This window comes from Podarcis erhardii, assembly GCF_964252035.2.
Source record: "Podarcis erhardii genome assembly, chromosome: 17".
Taxonomy (NCBI): domain Eukaryota; kingdom Metazoa; phylum Chordata; class Lepidosauria; order Squamata; family Lacertidae; genus Podarcis; species Podarcis erhardii.
The window spans coordinates 8,441,773-8,457,005 of record NC_138515.1 but is presented as its reverse complement, the minus strand read 5'-3'; the positions used below and the strand labels follow the sequence as shown (position 1 = coordinate 8,457,005).

Below are 15,233 nucleotides of genomic sequence, written 5' to 3'. Positions count from 1 at the left end.
CCTACTGCTCCTGTCATGTGAATTCAACCAATTCAAAGTAGCTTCACTTTATGAGGATGGGGAATATGGAAGATTACACATTCATCTTTCACAAGAATGGGCAATCTGTTTTGCCTCCACCCCCATAAAGGTGATAATCTGCTGTACCCTTGTTTGTAGGGCTGTTGTTCCACCATGAAGTATATTTCTTTTGAAAGGCAAATCAAGCCCTCGCTCTGTTCCACTACTTCTGGTGGAAAAATGGGAGTGTACAGATGAAGAAGAGGCCATTAGAACAGCAACAAGAAAGGGAGCGCGGCAATGCATTTAACAGTTACATACACTGTCCCACTCATTTGTCGTTAAAATATATATTCAGCTTTGAAATGTACAGTGGTACCTCTGGTTACGTACTTAATTCGTTCCGGAGGTCTGTTAACCTGAAACTGTTCTTAACCTGAAGCACCACTTTAGCTAATGGGGCCTCCCGCTGCTGCCGCGCCGCTGGAGCACAATTTCTGTTCTCATCCTGAAGCAAAGTTCTTAACCCAAGGTACTATTTCTGGGTTAGTGGAGTCTGTAACCTGAAGCATATGTAACCTGAAGCATATGTAACCCAAGGTACAACTGTATTGTTTAACCCTTGCTACATCTGTGGCCTCACCCATATTAAAATGCTAATGTGTAAACTGATTGGGATAGAGACCTGGCCTTTTGTATTACTCTGTAAGCTGTGTTGTTGTTGCTGCTGCTGTTGTTTAGTCATGTCCGACTCTTCATGACCCCATGGACCAGAGCACACCAGGCACTCCTGTCTTCCACTGCCTCCCGCAGTTTGGTCAAACTCATGTTGTTAGCTTCAAGAACACTGTCCAACCATCTCGTCCTCCGTCATCCCCTTCTCCTTGTGCCCTCCATCTTTCCCGACATCAGGGTCTTTTCCAGGGAGTCTTCTCTTCTCATGAGGTGGCCAAAGTCCTGGAGCCTCAGCTTCAGGATCTGTCCTTCCAGTGAGCACTCAGGGCTGTTTCCTTAAGAATGGATAGGTTTGGTCTTCTTGCAGTCCATGGGACTTTCAAGAGTCTCCTCCAGCACCTTAATTCAAAAGCATCAATTCTTCGGGCAAGATACAGAATGAAGAAAACAGCAGCAGACACCCTGAATTTGAACAAGTGAGCACACAAGATTGCATCCTTGTGTTGCACATGAATTAACCTAGAGCAGCCACACACCCCTCCAGGACTGAACCCATACCGAAAGTGATCGTGTCTGGATGGATGGGCTCACTGTTCTTATTCCTCTTTGACCTTACTTTTGTACATACAACCCCAAGACTGGAGTAACTTAGTAACTAGAGCATCCATTCAGGTAGCCCATGGAGTGGCACTCAGAGCAGAAACAAAAAAGGGCAAGATCAGGGATGGTCAGTCTTTTGAACCACACTTACCTCCCCTACAACATACCAGCCAACCCCAAAAGTCTTAGCAGAAGCATGCATAGGCAAGGAACAATTTCCTGAGGACTAGTTTCTATTCCTTTCCTCCCTCCCCCGCAACATACCAATGAACCGCAAGCAGCTTAGCGCTGGCATACATATAGGCAAGGGAGGAATAGCAATAATAATAATAATAATAATAATAATAATAATAATAATAATAATGTGGTTTCCCCAGCCACTTTTCGGAGGACTAGCAGGTTTCATGGGCATTCCCAAGGTTGGGCTTTCGTTTGTTTCCGGGAGTGTGGAAGGAGAAAAAGAAATGCAAAGGCAAGGGAACCTTTGGAAACATATGGGAGGGTCGAGCTGGACGGGACCCAGAGGATCACTTGGTCCAGGCCCCCTGCAATGCAGGAATCTCAACCAGATCATCCCTGGAAACCTCCAAGGGAGGCGAGTCCGCCACTTCTCGTGGGAGCCTGTTCCGCTGCCCAACAGCTGAGCGACTTAGGGAGGGGTCGGGTTGGCCACCCTCACCCCCCCCGCTCGCCAGCCGCTGAGCCCCGGGGTAGGAAGCCCCGCCATCCCCTCGACCCCGCTCGGCTGCTGGTGCGCGAAGCCGCCCGCCTTCCCCCTCGCTTGCCCTCCTCTCTCCCGTCGCCCCTCACCGGTTAATGCGGTGCGCGAAGGCCCTCCGCTCCGCAGCCGCCATTCCGCCTTGGCGTCGCCCGCGCCCGGCGCGCCTTCGGCTCTGGGGTGGCTTCCCTCAGAAGGTGCCTGGGCGCCCCTCCGCTTCTCCGGCGCAGCCTCGCGCCAGGGAAGGAGCGGCCGGCCGAGGAGGAGCAGGAGGAGGAGGAGGCGGGACCCCGTCCCCGAAGCCCCGCCTCGGAGGCCAGGGCCGCCCCTGGCGGCTGAGGAGGCCGAGGCAACCCCAGCCTCTCTCTTTCCCTCGCTCGCTTTCTCCCGCCGGCCTCGGGATCGTTGCCTGAGGGAGGGCGGGAACGGCGCGAGGCAGGATGGGGCGGCCTTCTTTCCTTCCCTCAGTCTGGATCCTGCCCGGCGGCAGGTGCCTCAGGTTGCCTCGGTGGCAGGGCCGCCGGCCCACCCTAGAGGCGCGCTGAGGTAGCTGCCTCAGGCGGCAGGGTTCGCAGGAGCAGGTGCGGACTCTGGTTATAGGGCACCCTTCGAGAGGACAAGTTTTATAGTCAAAATATTGTATATATTTTGATTTTGTTCTGTGAACCACCCTGAGACTTCCAGGTATAGGGTGGTATATAAATGCTCTATATATTGAATTTATATACAGTCATACCTCGGGTTGAAGTAGCTTCAGGTTAAGTATTTTCGAGTTGCGCTCTGCGGCGACCCGGAAGTAACAGAGCGCGCTACTTCCGGGTTTTGCCGCTCGTGCATGCGCAGACGCTCAAAATAACGTCACGCACATGCGCGGAAGTGGTGAATTGCGACGCGCAGTCGCGGGTTACGCTCTGCTCAGGATGCGAACGGGGCTCTGGAACAGATCCCATTCGCATCCAGAGGTACCACTGTACTGCCTTATACCCTATTACATAAATATAGATAGGCATACATACATACACACTGCTTTTTTTCTTAAATGTTTGGGGTACTCTCATTTTCCTACTCATATTGAAATACTGCCCCTCAATGAGGCCAAACTTAGATTTTCAAAATGTTTAGGGGTATGTGTACCCCTTCGTCCCCCCAGGAAAAAGCACTGGGGTGGGTGGGTGGGTGTACACACACACACATATATACACATACCAAGGAGTTCAAGGTGGAGTGCACATGGTTCTTCTCATTTCATGGTTCTTCTCATTTCATCCTCACAACAACCCTGTGAGGTAGGTTGGGCTGAAAAGATGGCTGGCCTAAGGTCCCTGAAGGAGCTTCATGGCTGAGTGGAGATTTGAACCCCGCTCTTAGAATCATAGAATCATAGAATCACAGAGTTGGAAGAGAGCACAAGGGCCATCGAGTCCAACCCCCTGCCAAGCAGGAAACACCATCAGAGCACTCCTGACATATGGTTGTCAAGCCTCTGCTTAAAGACCTCCAAAGAAGGAGACTCCACCACACTCCTTGGCAGCAAATTCCACTGTCCAACAGCTCTCACTGTCAGGAAGTTCTTCCTAATGTTTAGGTGGAATCTTTTTTCTTGTAGTTTGGAACCATTGCTCCGTGTCCGCTTCTCTGGAGCAGCAGAAAACAACCTTTCTCCCTCCTCTATGTGACATCCTTTTATATATTTGAACATGGCTATCTTCCAGGTCATATGTTCCAACACATCGTGCCACACTGGCTCTTATTTAGTCTCCCCCCCCCCCCATATTTCTTATTTGCACACACAAAATCCGTTTTAAATTTATTATGACTTTGCGCCCGCTCGGCTCAGCTTCCTGGGATCGCTCTTGATCCAGAAGCTGTGGTTTGGCACAGAATGCTGCAGCACGACTGCGGACAGGGTTTGTCAGCGTGTAGCAGCCGTGCTCAGAGGTCTGTGCTGGTTGCTGATTTGCTACCGTGCCACGTTACTGTTAGCATGTAAACCGCATAAGAACCTGGAGCCGGTTTACCTACAAGATCGCCTTACCCCTCATAACACCCATTCGACTGCTTTGATTGGTGGAATTGGTGCTACTACAGGTGCCACGTAATGACTGTTCTGCATTTGTAAGAACAGGATGATTTAGTGTGGCAGCACTTGGGAACTCCCTGTCTATTAGAGCTCAAGCAGGTCTCTAACATCAGGGCACAATGAAAGTATCAGATTCTATCTGTCTGACTTTAACCTGGAAGTAACTGCAAGGGTGGCTTAGTTTTTGTCAATAGTATCTCTTAGAGTGGTACCTGTAAGTATCTCTTAGAGAATCGCCAATGAAAATACTCGTTATTACATATTTTACATGGCTGTTTATGTGTATATATTTTAAAAATTGTATATATGGATGTTTTATGATGCCCTATATTTGTAATGCCTAATAAAGGTTTGGCAAAGTAAATGATCAAGGAGGCACCTTGTACGTTTTTCGGCACCTGCTAAAAAAACTCTTGTTTAGAGAAAAATACCCAGCTGCTTAGAAAGCCAAGGTAATTTTAATCTGCTTTAGTATTTTAACTTTTGTGTGTTTTAAAAGTATGGTTGTGATGTTTTCTCGATTATGTTGTTTTATCTTTGTGTAAACCGCTTTGAGGTATTTTTTTTACAAGCATGTCTTCTAGTGGAGACTTATCAAGCAGACCCTGCCTTTGAGCACTCTTTCTCACTTTATCTAATTATCCAAATTAAAGCTTCAGTTCATGGCTTCAGAGCTGGGCCTAAGTTTTGATCGCTGGCATCTTTTAAACTTATTTTTCAAAAAAACACAATTCTGTTTCTATTTTCTTCTTAGGGTTTGCCTCAAGTCAAATGTCTCCACTAGATGGAGACTTAACCATTAAAATGCTTTGAATTGTTCACATAGCAAGAGTCAGTCAAATGTAAAACTTGTAGACTTGTAGACAGAGATAGATAAATAATTACATGGGATCCGAATCAAAGTTTGTTAATATGTTCAAGTTTAAATGCAAGTTGTTAAACTAAAAACATTTGAATTGTGAAAACTAAATTTCACACGTATGCAAGCTTCAGGACAGCTCTTTTAAGCTTGTATCTAAAGTAAAATTGCATGTACTATTTTACTAACAGTTTTAAATATGAGTTATAAAAATAAGAATATATGTTAAAGAACTCCCTAGACTAGAATATATTTTGAGTTCAGTTGTCATATTTATTTTCATTTTTAAAAAATGGTTGAAAGGGTGGAGAAATCCCCAGCAGCAGTCATTCAGGTGTGTACTGAAACACCTGTGCATTTCTGATTCCCTTTCTAAATCCAGGTTGTCAGGTGTTTTACTTTTTATACCAGAAGCCTGTGTGTAAATCATTTTCCATCTCTATTCGTAACAAAGCTTGGTTCTCATGCTCTCCTCCTCCTTACCTGGGATATTAGTTTGGTTATAGGGGATTCCATATGTATAAATGCCCAATTAGCATTTAGGATTCAAATTATGAGTTTTCCCCACAACATCCTTTTTAAAAATGGGGTGTTGGAAGTTTCTGCTGTTATAGGAATTCTAAGGTCGGTGTATCTATCTATCTATCTAAATAAAATGTTCATAAATTTACAATGCAAACACATACATAAGTATATAAACCATGTGTCTGAAATAGTACAGGAGATCAATCTTGAAACCATTTTGACTCTCCCAAACTGACCTCAGATATGTGTGTATGAATAGGGTGAGCCTGTGTGAGCCTGTGACCTGGTTTAAAGCATTTACCATCACAAAAGATTGCCAGGCCTGCCCAGGTAGAGCAATGATTGACCATTGTCAGGTTTCCTGGCGGACAGGATTTCTGTAGTAGACTGCCCCCCCCCCCGTGATGTATTTCTGCTGCGGACCGCCTCCTTCTGTGATGTATGTATGATGTTTTTGGGGGTGGTCTTGAGCTACAGGGTGGGCAATTTCAAATAGTTGCACACTATTGTTCTGGGTTCCTCTCCTCCCTCCCTGTGTGGGGTGAGCAGGGGACCCTGTTGCAACAGTTTAATAAAGATCATGCTTACTAGCTGCTTTGCTTCTCAATATTCTCGGGTTGGTCTCTGTTATTTTCTCCTACTGAAAGAGAACCTACCTAAGGACTATACGGGCTCTTGGATACCCCATAAGGAAATGGGAGCTGTTTTTCTTATAACACTACCCTAAAAGGAACACCCTGTGTCATCATTACATTGGTGGTGATGCAGAGCACACTCCACAATGGCATCTATCTACCACAGAGGCATGAAACGACAAACTGGAATGCATCTTAACCACAACTTGTGTGTCGCCTTTTGATTGTAACATTATATGGGTGTCAAGGTGCCTCTTATATAGGGACTGACTCTATAGGGCCCTGGGCCCTTCACCCAAATAAAATGTTTAGGGGGGTGCATACACCACAATATTTTCTGCAAGTTGGCAACTTCCTCCCTCACAACCGTGGCCAGCTACCTCCCCACTAGCCGGAAGCTCCCCTCTTTTCCTGGCTTGGCTCCCCACAGCGGAGGAAGGTGGTGTGGGGAGAGAAGAGCAGGAGGGGGAGAGGCCCCTCCCCATATTTTGTTCAAGTTGGCACCTATGGCCTCTTGTGCTCATATATTTACAAAGCACCTTTGACATTGTCTATAGCTGTAATGTGAGCAATAACAGCCAGAATTTCCAGAGTCTGATAAGATATTTGGGTGCAGCTCCTCTGGGGATAGCCAAGCCACTTGGGCGCAAATATAAACCAGCAGTTCCTTGGGTTTTGAAAATACGTAAAGGGTTAAGGAACTGTCTCATCTCCTGGGACTGCTATGTAATCGCCTCCCTCTTCCCAGGCTGGGAGTTAAGGAGCAAAGAGGAGAAGAGACAAAACTGTCGCAGAACCAGGTGCAGGGCAGGGAGAGAAAGTACAGCTCTAGGCAGCAGGAATATGGGTGCCTGTTAAGTAGCTGGCCACACCCTGAAAACCAGAAGCACAGGAGGTGCTGGGGGCACAGCGGCACATTTCATAGCTGAAAACCATCTAAAGGTAAGTTGAGTAGAACAGCTGCTTCACCTGGATACATTGAAATGAGTGCAAAGTGTTGAATTTCTATTGAAAGACGTGCTGGGCCAGATCGAGAGTGCCCTGGCAGAAAGAAGGGCAGCAAGGCACCTCCATGTTTAAGAGCTGTATGATAAGACAAAAATCAGCAGGAGTTGCCAATGAATTTTAGTGAAATAGCTGCTTGGACACTGTGATTCAAAGCATAGTACCCAGTCTGCCCAGTCCTACATCTAATCTGATCTCTGGTTGACATGGATTGTTATCACAGGGATAACTGCTTTCCTTTACCTAAGGATGGGGGTCCCATCAGAAGCTGGTTAATAAAGGCAAGGCTATCCCCCACCCAGATGGCAGCAGGGGAGGGCTGTAAAACTGAGCTGATATGTGGTATGTCAGTGTTTCTTGACACCAGTATCTGGCCTCCGGAGCAGTTTAAGGTGCTTGTGAGATTGCCAACTCTCAAGTAGAGTTACCAGCTTCTTTCCCAGCCCCTGTAGATGTGCCTTTAATAGTAGCTTTATCTGCAGATATTAACAGGTGATAATGTTCATCACATTCCTTTGTTAAGTTTGACCTGTTGATTTCTGCAGCTCAAACAGGTAGAAGTGAGGGGTGCAAATCAAGCAGCCCTACTTTGAAGTTCTCAGGGTCTTTTCCTTTCTCAGAGTCTGGTCTAACTTGGGGAATCAATGAAGTAGTTGGGGTGCTTTAGGTTAAGCCTAGCTGGCTCAGGGGAAAGATTAGCAGTTTCACAGAGACGCGCCCTCTCTTTCTTCAAATAGATGGGATCAGGCTTGAGGACTTGCTGTCCAGAATTATTCTTCCGTCAGAGTTTGGTTAATGTTTGCTTGCTGCATACTAAGACTTCAGTCAATGATTGTGTAGCCCAGTCAACCGTTGCAGCTTTAGACTTCTAGCTACAAAGCGAAAGTTGGTGATTAGTCAGCATAAAAGTTCTAAACAGAACTCAGCAGGGATATTTCATGAGGAACTGAGGTTTATATGTACCTGCACCCCAAAATGAGCTTTGTCCCCCTCATATCATATATCTTCATAACTGGCAGACCTTCCCCTTTGAGATCTACAACCATTCTCAGCAGTGAAAATAATTGCTTTTGCACACCTGGATGCACATGACATTTTACAAATAAGTAACTGGGAGTGTGCAAGCCAAACTAGGGTTTGGGCCGCTCCATATCATACCCCTCCTACAGGAGAGAGTCCTCTACAGATGACAAAGAATAGTGTTTGGCCCAGTGCTTTGTTTAGTTACAAGATACCATCAAGCACAGCATCTCATGTCTACTATAGCCTGGATATGTATACATGGATAAAGAACTGGATTGTGCACCCCACAATAAGCTTTGGGCCAGAATCCTCTGGCTATGGCAATATGCAATGGGCCAAAGCTTTTGTAGGGGGACAGTTCCTTTTTAAGTTTTCCAATGGAGCTGTGCTCCAAGCTCTTACACAGATAACAAACTAGGAACGAGGAACTATAATCTTGTCCCATAGATTCTATTAGGTTCATATGAGCCAACTTCTAGAGGCCAAGGGGTCTTCAGCTCCTCCAAAAATATTTGAGGGTGCTGCCTCCCCCCAAAGTTGATGGGCATTGCCATTCACCAGCCACCACTGAAAAGCACCCAGTGGTCCAGCAGGGAGGGCTATGAATGATGGCATAGCTGCGATGGGCCAGTGAAGGACACTTCTAAACCACTGGGCCCTCAGCTAGTGCCCAGTCTGGTCCTGACCGGATTGCATGCCTTATCACTGAGTCATCCCATACAGACCCAATATAACAAGGAGCAGATATGTAATTCTCTCAGTAGCAGTTTCAAGGGTTGACATTTGTGTGGGTTTAGTGAGGTGTTTTAAGAGTCCATCAGGGGAATGCAAGTTAGGGGAATGTTAAGTCAGGGGAAGGGAAGGCTGGGTCAGAGTCTGTGGAATAGTTCATATGCAGGCCAAGGAGCCAAAGTTGAAGAACAGTAGTTTTGACAACTAGCAGTGGTAGCCCCCAAAATCTCCTAGGCTAGGGGTGAGGAAGCTCTGCCCCAAACGCAGCCCCCGAAGCCTGCCTGTCTTGCCCAGGGACTCCCCAAATCATGCTCCCATACCAGCTGGACCCACTCTTCCCAGGCCACACCCCACTGACCCTGATTCACACCTTCCTGTTGTGATGTGGCTATTTTGTGGTGCCTCTAAATGCTCTTAAAACCTTTTTAAATACATTTGAATTTTGTCTTTCTTTGCATTGTTATTACCACTGCTGTTTGCTGCCCTGGGCTCCTTTGGGAGCGTGGGAGGGTTAGAAATGTAATTAATAAAATGCTATAAAATAATGCATAGTTCCACTCCAAGAAGAAGAGTTTGGATTTGATATCCCGCCTTTCACTCCCTTTAAGGAGTCTCAAAGCGGCAAACATTCTCCTTTCCCTTCCTCCCCCACAACAAACACTCTGTGAGGTGAGTAGGGCTGAGAGACTTCAGAGAAGTGTGACTGGCCCAGGGTCACCCAGCAGCTGCATGTGGAGGAGCAGGGAAGCGAACCCGGTTCCCCAGATTACGAGTCTACCGCTCTTAACCACTACACCACACTGGCTCTCCAGGGTCAAGAGACCCTGCAGAGAACCCTGGGAAAGGACGCTTCCTTTGTCAGGCCTCCAAGCCAGGCACCCGGTTGAGGCTTTTGCTTGCTGTTCTGCAGGATGCATCAAGTGAGCTCAGCAGCGAAGGCTCCTGGTGGAGATTCCTCTGAGAAACCAAAGCCAGGCACTTCCGAGAAAAGAACAGTTGCTGCTGTGCTGCTAAGCAACAGGTTCGGCTTGTCTTCAGCAACAAGGAAAACAAGGGCCCAAGCTGAGCAACAAAAGGACGCTGGCAAAATGGCCCAGCAAAGCAGCAAATGCTGTTGTTGCCAGCAGTCTGGTGGCAAGCTGTCCACACCCTCTTGGAGACCTCAATCCAGAACCAACACATTCCATGTGGAATGTACCTGGAATGTACCTGGATTTAGGTACAGCCACTGCAGCCTTGACTGAGGGGGTCTTAAGCTGAGGTCCAGCGCCGAGGGCCTTCTGGCGGTTCCGTCATTGCGAGAAGCAAAGCTACAGGGAACCAGGCAGAGGGCCTTCTCGGTAGTGGCGCCCGCCCTGTGGAACGCCCTCCCACCAGAAGTCAAATCGATAAACAACTACCTGACATTCAGAAGACATATTAAGGCAGCCCTGTTCAGGGAAGTTTTAACGTGTGATATTTTAGTGTATTTTTGGTTTCTATGGAAGCCGCCCACAGTGGCTGGGGAGGCCCAGCCAGATGGGCGGGGTATAAATAATAAATTATATTATTATTATTATTATTATTATTATTATTATTATTATTATTACAACCATTCAGAAATCTTCCGAGGAAGATATGGGGAGCTTGACACATGTGAGGGCTAGAACTTAGCTGTTTGCCTTGCTTTCCGAGTTGCTGTGCAATAAGCATGTAGGAGGGGACACGGGTGGCGCTGTGGGTTAAACCACAGAGCCTAGGGCTTCTCGATCAGAAGGTCGGCGGTTCGAATCCCCGCAACGGGGTGAGCTCCTGTTGCTGAGTTCCAGCTCCTGCCAACCTAGCAATTCAAAAGCATATCAAAGTGCAAGTAGATAAATAGGTACCGCTCTGGCGGAAAGGTAACCGGCGTTTCTTTGCACTGTTCTGTTTTTTTTTTAATAATAATAATATTTATTAACTTTTCCAATAAAGACATAGAAAAAACAACAACAACAATAAAAACAGACACAAACAAAGACAACAAGTATAACTTTCAAACCTTATTTTCTTAACCTAGTTTCTCCGACTTCCTCATACCTCACCGTTCTGTATTCTAGTTTCATTATCCCATCAGCAAATCCATACCCTTATTTCCCAAATATTTTTTACCACTTCCATTCTTTTTCATACTCGTCGTCTCTGAAAACCACATTATTTTAAATCCATGTCAATCTAACATTCATTAATCTTATAGTATTTATTAAGATAGTCCTTAAATTTCTTCCAATCTTCTTCCACTGTCTCTTTCTCCTGGTCTCGGATTCTGCCCGTCATTTCTGCGAGTCCCATGTAGCCTGTCATTTTCATCTGCCATTCTTCCAGAGTGGGTAGATCTGATGTCTTCCAATACTTTGCAATAAGGATCCTTGCTGCTGTTGTGGCATATAAAAATAAAGTTCTGTCCTTCTTTAACACCACATGGCTGACCATACCCAGGAGAAAGGCCTCTGGTTTCTTCAGGAAAGTGTACTTAAACATCTTTTTCATTTCTGTTCTGGTTCGCCAGAAGCGGCTTAGTCATGCTGGCTACATGACCCGGAAGCTGTATGCCAGCTCCCTCGGCCAATAAAGCGAGATGAGCGCCACAACCCCAGAGTCGGCCACGACTGGACTTAATGGTCAGGGGTCCCTTTACCTTTACCTTTAAGCATGTAGGAGGTCAATACGTGATAACTAATCTGATGTGTGCAGACAGCTACACAGGCACTTGGTATAACGTCCCTGGCTCTGAAATGGTTTGTAGCAGGTTGGAAATCCCAGGGAAGGGATACCAAATGAATACAGGTGTGGCAAGACATGGTCAAAAGGAAAAGGGAGGCCTTGACAAACTTACTGGGGAGTGGCTATAGCAGTGATGTCACTTGACCAACTTTTCAGTGACAAAAAGTAAAAAAAAGTAAATGGCCCCTGGACGATTACATTCTGTCAAAGGCGACTATGGGGTTGCGGCGCTCATCTCACTTTCAGGCTGAGGGAGCTGGCGTTTGCCCACAGACAGCTTTCCGGGTCATGTGGCCAGCATGACTAAACTGCTTCTGGTGCAACGGAACCAGACGTGCTTTCAAACTGCTAGGTTGGCAGGAGCTGGGACAGAGCAACAGGAGTTCACCCCATCGCGGGGATTTGAACCACCAACCTTCTGATCGGCAAGCCCAAGAGGCTCAGTGTGGTGTAATGGTTAAGAGCGGTAGTCTCGGAATCTGAGGAACCGGGTTCGCGTCTCCGCTCCTCCACATACAGCTGCTGGGTGACCTTGGGCCAGTCACACTTCTTTGAAGTCTCTCAGCCCCACTCACCTCACAGAGTGTTTGTTGTGGGGGAGGAAGGGAAAGGAGAATGTTAGCCGCTTTGAGACTCCTGAAGGGGAGTGAAAGGCGGGATATCAAATCCAAACTCTTCTTCTTCTTCTTCTTCTTCTTCTTCAGTGGTTTAGACCACAGCACCACCCGCATAGCCAACTTTCTTGTTCCCACCACAGAGTGGCTGAAATCCTGTCTGATTGGTAACTGGGCACATCTGTCCTCTGCTACCAACTTTGCAGACGAAAACATAACTCATCAAGATTGGGTCCGCCCGACGTGCTATGTGTCTTAGTTGTAGTCACAACATTGTGATACTGGAGACTCAGCAGTGTGTGTGTGTGTGTATGTCCCCAAACAGCATTGCTTGCTGGTGTGGAAGGTTTGTTCCCATGTTCATTCCCATCAAGGGCCTTTCCTGCCGCTTGTGTCTTTGCTCAGTGGATGATGTGGTTGCAACCCCTTTTGCTGAGTGATTCAGACATATTTCCTCAATAATAATAATAATAATAATAATAATAATAATAATAATAAGTTATTATTTATACCCCGCCCATCTGGCTGGGTTTCCCCAGCCACTCTGGGTGGCTTTCAACATAATATTAAAATACAATAATCTATTAAACATTAAAAGCTTCCCTAAACAGGGCTGCCTTCAGAGGTCTTCTAAAAGTCTGGTAGTTATTTTTCTCTTTGACATCTGGTGGGAGGGTGTTCCACAGGGCGGGTGCCACTACTGAGGCGGCCCTCTGCCTGGTTCCCTGTAACTTGGCTTTTCGCAGTGAGGGAACCACCAGAAGGCCATCGGCGCTGGACCTCAATGTCCGGGCAGAACGATGGGGGTGGAGACACTCCCCCTATTTCTAACTGCTAGCAATATTCAATTTTGCCACCACTAATACTTTTCTTTATCCTGCATCCGTCCTTCCCTGCAGGGGTGCCAACTTGAATAAAATATTGGGGGGGGCTAGGCAAGCCCTGCACCACATAATTGATTACATGATGTGGTGCACACACACCATTTGAATGGCAATGCCCATCAACTGGGGGGGGAATCCCCTCAAATATTTTATTGGGGACCCCCTCAGCCCCTAGGCATATGCTTCCCCTTGAACTTGAGTGTCAAGTTCAGATTTAATTATAATTGTCAAATTAGATTCAGAGAATTGCTTTGGAATACTGATTAGCATTACAAATGCCAAGCTGCGGATCCCTCAAAATAAACTGCAGATTCACAACTAGCGGGTGCTCAGCTAAGCAGCTGCCTCTGAAAACTCTTCATGAGCAGAACACCACAGGGCTGGCTGATGCTTCACCCTGCTGGTTTTTAAATTTTATTTTAAGTAACCACGTGGCAAAATAAAAGAAACATTAAATGTTGGGTCCTCTCTTGGCCATCATGCCAATGGCAAATATCAGGTGAGGTCTATGCAGCAGATTGGAACTCCGTTGCGATTTCACTATGAAACAACTGCAGTGACAATCTCAGGACTGTGGTCAATGGCTGATAAGCATGGGATTTGCTTATTCTCTTAGCTTCATCCCTTTCAGCATCCTGAAAGAATTGCCTCAGAAGGAAGCTGCAATTAACCCAGCAAGCACATGTATGGGCAGCTAACCTAGTGGTGGGCAGCTTAGCAGCTTAGGGACTCAACCTTTCCCCCACTGCACTCCTGGAGAAGAAAGGGTCAAAGTGGCCAGATAGGAAGGAAAACAAATGCTCAAGAAGAGGAAACACCCACTCTCACTAGTAAGTGCTGATGTTTCTCACCTCGCTCCAAATTTCTTGCAGTAGGAGGGTGAAGATGGGGAATGGTTGCTTGATTTGCAAGCAAGCAAGCAATGGAAGATGTTTGTGTGTTTTTTTAAAAAAAATATTTATTGAAGTTTTGAAAAGGTTACAAAAATGTGAAAGAGAAAAAGAACAAAAAATACAAAATACACACAAAAAGAAGTAAAAATAGTATAAAAACAATTTAAAAAAGAAAAAGAAACCACACGTCATCCTTTCCATATCTTAACTTTCCTTTACTTGTTTCCCTGACCTCCTCACACCTCCCTTTTTTGTATTCTAGTTCAATTAATAATTTCGGCAAATCCTTCCCATTTTTTTCTTTTATCTTGATAGTTCATCTAAATATATTGTAACTTTACATTTTCACCTAGTAGCATTCAATTTTCAATTAAATAATTTATCTTTAAAAACCTAACCTGTCAATTAAGTCAGCAAATCCTTCCATCTTTCAATACTGTACTATATTCTGTCATTCAATTTGCCTTAATTTATTTTAACCTTATCTTACCATAAAATACAAGCAATGGAAGATGTTGGGTTGGGGTCAGGGGTGCTAACTTGAATAAAATAGGGGGGCAGGTAAGCCCCACCCTGCACAATCAATCACATGTCACGGCTCATGCACACCATTTGAATGGCAATGCCACTTGAATGGCAATCAATTTTAGGGCCCCCCCGGCTCAGTCAAATATTTTATGGGGGGCGAGATCTCAGCTTCTAGGAGTTGGCTCCTATGGTGGGGGTGGGATGAGTAGTTAACCTTCCAAAACTTATTCCTGTCCAAAGCCAGTAGACGTAGTCGCTGCTGACCTAGCCAAAGCCAGCATTACTTACCTGTGCAAATGTCGGCTCTTCTGTGGTCTCTTCACCTAGATGACAAACTCAGGACTGGTCAATGGCTAAGCAATGGCTTCATCTCTGCTGCTACAGGTGCAGAAAGATGGTTTGCTTCTCCCTTCTGAAGGTGATGATGTTTGTATTCAACGGCATAATATTTGTGAGTATGCAAGGTGGATGGGATGCGGGTGGCGCTGTGGGTTAAATCACAGAACCTAGGACTTGCCAATCAGAAAGTCGGCGGTTCGAATCCCCGTGACGGGGTGAGCTCCCGTTGCTCGGTCCCTGCTCCTGCCAACCTAGCAGTTCGAAAGCACGTCAAAGTGCAAGTAGATAAATAGGTACCGCTCCAGCGGGAAGGTAAACGGCGTTTTTGTGTGCTGCTTTGGTTGTCCAGAAGCGGCTTAGTCATGCTGGCCACATGACCCA

General features: G+C 46.2%; 2 protein-coding genes across 7 annotated transcripts in view; one reads left to right on the top strand and one right to left on the bottom strand.

Annotated features, from left to right (window-relative positions):
• The window catches only part of DOCK6 (dedicator of cytokinesis 6), a 101,862-nt gene extending 99,647 nt beyond the window's left edge, over positions 1 to 2,215 (bottom strand). For 2 of the 4 annotated variants that reach the window (XM_081844719.1, XM_081844720.1), the window contains exon 1: positions 2,086 to 2,203. In XM_081844719.1, coding sequence (XP_081700845.1) covers positions 2,086 to 2,129 — 44 coding nt within the window. In that variant the 5' untranslated portion in view covers positions 2,130 to 2,203. Of the gene's footprint in view, positions 1 to 2,085 lie in introns of all 4 variants that reach the window. The other 2 variants (XM_081844721.1, XM_081844718.1) reach the window with 2 other exon arrangements.
• Positions 1 to 15,233, top strand: part of TSPAN16 (tetraspanin 16) — a 33,871-nt gene that overhangs the window by 4,941 nt on the left and 13,697 nt on the right. The window contains exons 1-2 of one of the 3 annotated variants that reach the window (XM_081845589.1): positions 6,874 to 7,034; positions 14,898 to 14,964. In XM_081845589.1, the coding sequence (XP_081701715.1) occupies positions 14,908 to 14,964 (57 nt within the window). In that variant the 5' untranslated portion in view covers positions 6,874 to 7,034; positions 14,898 to 14,907. Of the gene's footprint in view, positions 1 to 6,873; positions 7,035 to 14,840; positions 14,965 to 15,233 lie in introns of those variants that run through there. The other 2 variants (XM_081845588.1, XM_081845590.1) reach the window with 2 other exon arrangements.